This window comes from Raphanus sativus, unplaced genomic scaffold (assembly GCF_000801105.2).
Source record: "Raphanus sativus cultivar WK10039 unplaced genomic scaffold, ASM80110v3 Scaffold4239, whole genome shotgun sequence".
In the NCBI taxonomy this organism is placed as follows: domain Eukaryota; kingdom Viridiplantae; phylum Streptophyta; class Magnoliopsida; order Brassicales; family Brassicaceae; genus Raphanus; species Raphanus sativus.
Genome location: NW_026619541.1, coordinates 1 through 7,890, shown reverse-complemented (window position 1 = coordinate 7,890; position 7,890 = coordinate 1). Strand labels below are relative to the sequence as shown.

The window sequence follows — 7,890 nt, the reverse complement described above, 5'->3', positions numbered from 1 at the left end:
GAGGCCAAAGCACGGGGAAAGGTCGGGTGGTGATTGCAGGGTCAGTAAATAATGATTTCGAGCCTTGGAAAATTAACGACCGACCGTCGGATGGGATGGGGCCCACGGGCCGAGAGAGCGGGCGTGGGTGGCCCATTAGCCGTGGGCGGGTCGGGGCGTTACAGTATAGGTCAATACAAATTTTTCTATATTAATCATTTAATCAGCAAACATCATATGAGTTTTGATTCGTTAAAAGACTTGCACGTTCATTTCCTTTAGCAATTCCAAGTAAAAGAAATTAACAAAAACTCAGATTATATGTTACGACATTTCAATATGGTTTCTCCTTATCTCACATGACTACTAGAAGTGATAGTAGATTAGATTGGAGAATATATGTTGAGCATTGATTGAATTTGATCCATCGGTTTGCGGTTTCCGTGTTTTAGGGATGGAAAGAGAGGCCAGTCAAGAGTTTGATGTCAGTGACAGTAACAAAGAAGGAGATGAAAGCTGAAGAACAGCTTATCAGAGAGACTATTGATCCCAGAGCTAAAAAGTAAGTATATTTAAGTAACAACCTTTACACAATCGAATTTAACAGGACAGATAGCCAAAGATATACAAGTCAACTTAATAATAAGCTGTTTTACATTTTTAGACGACAAACAATAGAGTCAATGATCTCATAATTTTTTTTGTTCTTTTCTTTCATGTCTTCTAAGTTGGTTACAAATTAGATCATGATTCTCATATTTGAAGATCGTCTATAGATAACTCGTTTGCAGCCAGAAGCTTCAGTTTCTGTGGGACACAAGAAGAGATTGATTGAGAGGGTGGATTAATAGTTTGTCAAAACTCGGTTGTGTCGAAGTATGTATGTGACTTACTTACCGTTATGAACTGTGGAGGATCGTCGAGGCTTGTGGACCCGAGGATTACTTCTCTTTTCAGTTTCGTGGTTAGTTTGTGGCACACTTTTAACTGAAAACACAAACAATTACAGTAAGAAGATGTCATCATTCATATATCCACAGCTGTAAAAGCTTTTCTTTCCTTGGCCTCTTCTCTTACCTCTGATCTTGTTGCTCCACCAATGATAAACACAAATATTCGTTGTCCCATCTTCTTGAAGTCACTAGACGAATGTCTCAACACCGAATAACTGCAATAATCAGACAAGCTTTGACACACGTTTGTATCGTTTAGTTTCCTCTCTGGTTTCACTTTACTAACTCAAAGAAGTTCTAGAGAATCGACGAACATCCCAGCTTACATTCAGGTTATATTAATTATGGATTGATGTTGGGATCGTATTAAAGAACAGTTTTACCTTAAATATCCATCATCAGAACCTCGTGGTTTAGCCCAAGTTGGTGTGCGTCTTGATCTCATGGACTGAGCAGCTTGACCTTGGCTACTACTTGCTGATGAAGAAGAATGTGAAGTTGATCCGTGGAAACTTGGGCTTGGGTCGTTCATACATGGGTAATCCTCTTTTGGCAATTCCCCTTTGCTAAGTTTCTCGATCAGTTCCTGCCAAATTCCAGATATCAAAGAGACAGTCAGTCAACACATGAATCTTCTTCTTGCATTATGCTAAAATAAATGAAATTAGGGAAACCTCAATCATGGGGTAGAATCGAGATAACTGCCATGCTGCTTCCTCTTGACGCTCTTTCCTTACACCTCGTTTCTTCTGCAAAGCCATTAGCAGAGAATGTTAGAAAGATTTAAATACATTTTTAATATATAGATAGATGGAACATTCTGTGAGAAGTGTGTTGTTACCTTGTGAAGATCAAACTTCAAGGTGAAACCTCCCGGAGTATTCTTTTTAGCATCGACGGCTGAACCAAGTAATCTCATATTATTTACAGCGCTCATGTCATCAGATGAGAGTTTTGCCAGCTAGAAAAAAACAAAAGAACACAATAAAGCCTTAGATGGAGTTGATGGGAACCAAACAAAGATCTAGAAAGCATTAGTACCTTCATTAGATTTTGACCCTTTTCACCTTCAAACTTTTCAGGGTAAATTGTTGCAAGGATCATCAACAGGCGTAACTTCCCTTCACGACTTGCCTCCTGTACATGAGTTTAAAACTACATAAAGCTCAGTATCTCATTAACTATTTATAGTAAATCAACCACTAATAACTAGATTCAAAACCTCTTGAGTACTCAAATATTTAATCACATCCTTCATCCCAGCATCACCAAAAACAAGGTCTTGTTCAAGTTGTCCAAGCTCCCGAAGTCCCTGCTCTTTGATAAGGTCGTTGATTTTCCTAGCAATCTGCAACCATAAGAAAAAAGAGTTATATGAATTAGTGATAAACCTGGCCATCTGGAGGCAGTTCTTCAGACACTAAATCCTGTGAAATGTCAATTAGATGATGTATATTAATAGAGAAACAGTGTGTAGCACTATCTAAAGACTGAAGGTTCGAATTAAGGATACAAACTCGAAAGTGGAGGTGGATGCAACAAGAAAATGTTGCACATAACCACCGAAGTACCTCTACATGGAGAGATAGCTTGTCAATTTGTTCACTGTATTGTGGCAATGCTTGAACCATCTTCTGCAAATCCCTCGTAGAAAGCTCGCCACCATCTCTAAAATTAAGAAACAAAGAAAACTGATTAAAGAGAGGGAACAATCCAAAGTACTTCTCCAATCAAATAAAGTATTCTACGTACATCAACTCAGAGTTTTGTCAGTATGATCAAACTCAATAACTAGAGGATATACAGTAAAATCTGATTCCACCAGTTCAGGGAAAGTTTAATACATGCTTTCAGGGAAAGTTTAATACATGCTCTGCAAAGATAAAAAGTAACACCCACCTCTTACCATGCTGAAGCTGAGCAGCTTTGTTTTTCGATAGGAAATTGGTCATCCTGTCACTCAATCTTTCACTAGCCTGATGAAAAACAGAGGTCATTAGTACTATTCATACCAAACAGAGATACACTCAGGTATCATCAGACTCACATCTGCTATATGTGCATGTCGAAGTTCTAGCCAAATAGGATCATGTTCCTCCAAGAGCACGTCTTTCGTCTCCGGTTCTCCGCCTGAATTGCTTGGAATCTAAAAACACTAAAAAGAATATCACACGGAGAATCCAGGAAGAGAGACACTGCAAAAAAAATCACCATAGAGTTGAACTTACCACATGTACATATTTGTTCCCTTCCATGTTCAGTAAATCATGGCACATAGCATCATAAGTCCACTCATGTATAATAGGAGCAATCTAGACACATTCAACACAAGCCAATTCTGCTAATCATATAACACACCTATTTATAAAAAACAAGTGAAAGACTCCCATCAAATCCGAAAAACAGTTCCAAACCTGGTCTACGGATCTGTCGAGGATGAGCAGCTCACACGTTTCAGTCTGTGGGAAATTCTCAATCGACTGCTTATGTTTTGCCAGACAATTCCAGATTCCAGCAGCAAGTTTCGTGGGGATTAAATCGCGCATAGTTGTCATTGTCGATGCGTCAAGTGACTTTGCAGCTCGGTATCGTACCGTTGGAAACTCCTGTGGAGCTCAAAACTGATTTAGAAGAGTCATCATCCTCAGATAATAGTCACTTTTAACTGTGAGAAAAATGATGATTGGTGTACCCGTAGTGAAGCAAAGACTGTGGCAATTCGAGAAGCCATCACATTTAAGCACGCATCGCCTTTTCTAGAAGTTTCCTCATCACCGAAAAGATCCTCTAAAGCTCTCTCATGGTCGGTGATGAAACCCTGTACAAGAATGTTGTTAATAAATATGTCTTCTGCGACCCTCTTTCACAATGTGAAACATATACTAACAACATGATATCACAGGTCGCATTGCATTATGATGGGGGGAACGATACAAACACGGCTAAACTGCAAAAGCACAAGAGATTTGGAATGATCATACCTGGCTGTCGATGGCGAAAAATTCCAAGTTCATCTGCAAAATGAAAATCATATAATACCTTATGTATATGGGCTCTTTAAACAGTAAAGTAATTAAAATGAACAGCAACAATCAGTATAGACTAGAAGGCATGGAGTTTCACAGTAAACACCTCTCTTAATGCTGCAATCCGGGGCAATACACTCGAATCATTCTTGATGTGACCAACCAGCTCCTTAGAAACCGGTGAACTAAAGAAAACAAATGCCCTTCACAAATGCAGAGGAATAAAGAACAAAATCAGTGCTCTTGAAGAAGTTTTCTTTAGGATATAGATCCGATTTAATTAAGAGGGAATAATATGATTTCCTTACTTCTTGTACAATGGTGATTTCCCAGACATGTCTGACAAGAACATGATGACGCTGATGAAACAGAATAAATAAATAATATAAGAGGAGGGATATAATAATGAAAGTCACATTTTGGAAAACGCAGCTAAAGAACGAACATGAAAGATTAAAAATTACTTCTCTTTAGTTGGCTGGATGAAGTAAATGGCGTCCAGTAAAGGTAGAGGTTGTCTTCGTCTAAAAATGTCTTCAGCCACTACACAGAAATGACAGATTACTTCAGTTAACTTATTCCCAAGTAAAAAGCATCATATAGAACTAGAATCCTTACAAACAAACAAAAAAAAAGAAGACACTAATTCTCACATGAAACTCCTTCTTGCGTGAGATCAGCCATTTTGCAGGCGTAGGAAATGATCTTGACAGTGAGTTTATCCATGATTAGTACCTAAGGGGAAAAAAAAAAAGAGGTATCAAGGCATCCATCCTTAAAGCTAATAACATAATCTGGACGTAAACATACCTTCCAGGTGGATTTTGAGCTCCCAGTCTTGGTAGACCTAATCATCTCATACAAGACTCCTGAAAAAATAACGAAATGTAAAAGATCAGACACACTGCCAAAAAATATGGGGAAAAAAACAACTAAAGAGACTTAAGAGCAAGCGAACAGTGGCAGCAGCCAAAAACCTCAGGGATTCTAGATCCAAGAATGCATGAGATGAACTAAAACACTACATACAAATTCTGCAAAAGTATCTACAATCAAAAAAATCCACGACCCTCTTCTTAAAGTATTTTTTTATCTCAGACATTATAAAATATACAATAATATGTCGAGCCTTTATATATACACCCTATTGTATATACATAATCAAATCCTTTCATCGTGTCATCTATCACGACACACATAACAGTGTCCGATAGGGCATCATTTGGTAAAAAAAGTATCAACATTTTTTTAAAGCTCTAGTGAGTTGAACTCACGTTCACGTGTAAGCTGTCGGAAGGTTTTGTAATCGCCAGCCTGAGACGAAGACGAAGAATCGGAATCTGAGTACGACATAGCTTGCGATGATCCCACCTAACTTTCTCACTGATTGGAATCTCCGTCAACGAATCGAACAAAATATCTACCAGAGAAGAAACAGAGATATGGAAGGAAGATTTTGCGAACTGATCAAAATATAGACAACGACAAATGTCAGAGGCCAAGACCAAGACCGTAATTAAAATTAAACTAAATTCTCTCTCTCTCTCTCTCTCTCGAAAACCGCGGTTGCTTGGTGAAGATAAAGTTTAGACCGTGTTGACTCAAACCGGCGTTTTGAATCGGTAAATTCGAAGTTTCGATTTAGACCGGGGTCTTTTTGTAAACGTTTCGCGCGTTTCTAGTTAATATCAGTATTCACCAGCATATATGGTTCTGATTGGTAACATTTGATTAATCGCGGATTGGCGAAATTACGAAATAAAATTGGTGGAACTTATAATTTGCTGAATCAAAGTCATGGAACAAAAATAAATGAGAAAAATACATTTACATTTATTGCAAATTTACTTGAAAAGATTTTATCAAAAAACTCGACATTTGCGGAATGACATTTTTCTTTGCATTCCATATTTTTTTTTGATTGGTAAACTTTTTGTGGAATTACGTTTTTCCGCCGCCATTACGCAAATGATATAACCTCTTTAATCGCTGTTGCTTTTCTTTTATGAGACCCTTACCCAAACGTTTTGTGGATTAAAAGTGAATTTATACAGCTAATTTAGTTCAGCTTGTTTAAATATATAATTACGTAAAAAATTATTCAAATCTGAAACCTATATCTTTAGTAACAAAGTCTAAAATGCTATAAGTTCAATATTATTTGAAGCTATTTTCATGTAAATGATTCAACATTCTAAAGATTAATTTTAGTATTGAGTTTTTACACCATTTTAAGCCTATCAAACTAACCACAACTTTCATTTCTACCGGTTCTAATTTAAGATTGTGATTAGCTAGAATAAATCAACACGGTCCCGGTTTCAATTTCTGTTGGCCACCTTGCCTCCTACCTAGATCGTGTGTGTCCGGATGCAAGACCACCATGGTTTTAGGTATGGTTCATGAACTGACCTGGATTAAACCATTTTTCTCCAAAAAAAAGAGATTGTGATTAGCAAATGTGCTTATGTTACTGTGAACTACATGTAGCCAATTCAAAGAATATGAAGCCAACGGGAAAATGCCAATCTTCTACTTTACTAGACTTTTTCTTGAATCAGTTTGACAACAAACCAACAAAATAAGTATTCATTTGTAAACGTTATTTTCAAAAGAACCAGTTTTTTCAAATATCATTCCAATTTTTTTTAATTTACAAGCTTGCAAAACAAAAATCACCAATATTATAACTCTTTAACCAACGTAACCTAGACTCCTAATGGGCTACAAATGCTTATTAGACTCTTGTCGTTTTTATTACATTCCTTGACCAAACGGTCTTCCACCACTTCCTCCTCGTCGCTGCCGCAATGCTTGCAAACCACCTTGCACTTAACTACACTGCCATACACATAAAACCCAGGTTGAACCATAGCTCGAACCACACTCTTATACCGGTCCCCACCAGTTTCCTCCATATAAACCGGATCAAACCGATCATCTTTCTCCACTCGAAAGATCTGCAGACCCGGGTTCACCGAGTTAGCCAATAGATGAACCAACCAAACACTCTTCGACGCACCAAAGAAAGCCTTGCAAAAGAAAGAAAGAAAAAAACGGTTCAATTACTTATCAATAAACCAAATGAAAATCTACCAAACCGTTCGGTTCACTGCTTTTTACCTGTAAAAGCGGTTCAGGCCAGGCACGGTTCCAGCAAAGCAAAGAAACGACGTCGCTCATCTTCCGGTCACAGAACCGGCTAAACTCCTCGGAGAAATGCTTGGTCCCTCTGCTCAACACCTCGTCCCACGTGAGCTCCATCAAGACGTTAAACGAGGCGTAGTTCGACTCGCATCGATCGATCGGGTTCAAGATCCGGGTGGACCCGTTCTTCAGAAACCCGGAAGCCTCGAAGTCCTCGAAGAAGGCTCTGCTGAGGATGGCCTCGAGGTAAAAGATGAGGCTTTTAGGGTTCTTGGCGAAAGAGTTGATCTTTACGTCGAAAGGCTGGAGGAGGAGGGAGAGCCGCTCGTAGACTTTCCCGCCGACGGTGCGCAGCTGCGAGGCGAGGGCTCTGCTCAGGGCCCTGATGGAGGAGCGGGACTCCGACACCGAGACGAGGAACTGCTGGATGATCCGTTCGTTGAACCGAACAGGGACGTTGCTCTGTTTCGTCTTGTTGCTGCACTCGTCGAGGCCGGACTTGAGGTTGTGGCAGTAGATCTCGAGCTTGTTGAGCTTCTTCTCGAGCTCCGACATGGAGGTTTTGAGGCGGGAGGCTTCGACGACGGCGTCTTCTTTCTTCTTGGTGGCTTGGATGAGCTTGTGGGAGAGCTCCGCGACGGCTAGACGCCACTGCTCTTCTCTGGAGGCGTCTGCTGCGGAGGAGGAGGAGGAGCGCGGGGGAAGGGGGGAGGGTTTGGGGCTTTTGCGTGTGAGTGATTGGAAGATGGATTTGATGATGAGGTTGGGGCTGGAGATGAAGGAAG

The 7,890-nt window shown here is 39.6% G+C and overlaps 2 protein-coding genes across 3 annotated transcripts; both read right to left on the bottom strand.

The window, feature by feature from the left end:
- Positions 1-600: 600 nt before the first annotated feature.
- LOC130507265 (SNARE-interacting protein KEULE-like) lies at positions 601-5,514 on the bottom strand. Of its 2 annotated transcripts, none has more exons than XM_057001972.1 (21): positions 5,233-5,514; positions 4,769-4,827; positions 4,612-4,693; positions 4,423-4,501; positions 4,267-4,317; positions 4,065-4,161; positions 3,914-3,946; positions 3,625-3,750; positions 3,347-3,538; positions 3,161-3,244; positions 2,980-3,078; positions 2,832-2,908; positions 2,504-2,600; positions 2,155-2,280; positions 1,974-2,069; positions 1,774-1,893; positions 1,607-1,681; positions 1,316-1,518; positions 1,057-1,165; positions 877-966; positions 601-786 (listed from the first exon to the last, which is right to left on the bottom strand). In XM_057001972.1, exons 1-21 carry the CDS (start codon positions 5,309-5,311, stop codon positions 733-735), a joined length of 2,028 nt encoding a protein of 675 aa, XP_056857952.1. In that variant the 5' UTR covers positions 5,312-5,514; the 3' UTR covers positions 601-732. The 2 variants fall into 2 exon arrangements, with proteins under 2 accessions (XP_056857952.1, XP_056857953.1); XM_057001973.1 differs by having other exon boundaries at positions 1,057-1,147.
- A 1,017-nt stretch (positions 5,515-6,531) lies between these two features.
- LOC130507264 (IRK-interacting protein-like) lies at positions 6,532-7,885 on the bottom strand (the record flags this gene model as incomplete). Its single annotated transcript, XM_057001971.1, has 2 exons — positions 6,532-6,990; positions 7,082-7,885. Coding segments are annotated over 2 exons (1,128 nt in total), but the record flags the coding sequence as incomplete, so codon positions are not given.
- Between the last annotated feature and the right edge of the window lie 5 nt (positions 7,886-7,890).

What these genes read in the sequence shown, in the direction of transcription:
- LOC130507265 (XM_057001972.1), bottom strand. Translation starts at nt 5,311, where the DNA reads ATGTCGTACTCAGATTCCGATTCTTCGTCTTCGTCTCAGGCTGGCGAT. An exon ending in AGGGTCAAAATCTAATGAAG is followed by an intron (nt 1,894 to 1,973) that starts GTACTAATGCTT and finishes GTTTTTTTCTAG; the next exon opens with CTGGCAAAACTCTCATCTGA. An exon ending in TGAAGTTTGATCTTCACAAG is followed by an intron (nt 1,682 to 1,773) that starts GTAACAACACAC and finishes ATGGCTTTGCAG; the next exon opens with AAGAAACGAGGTGTAAGGAA.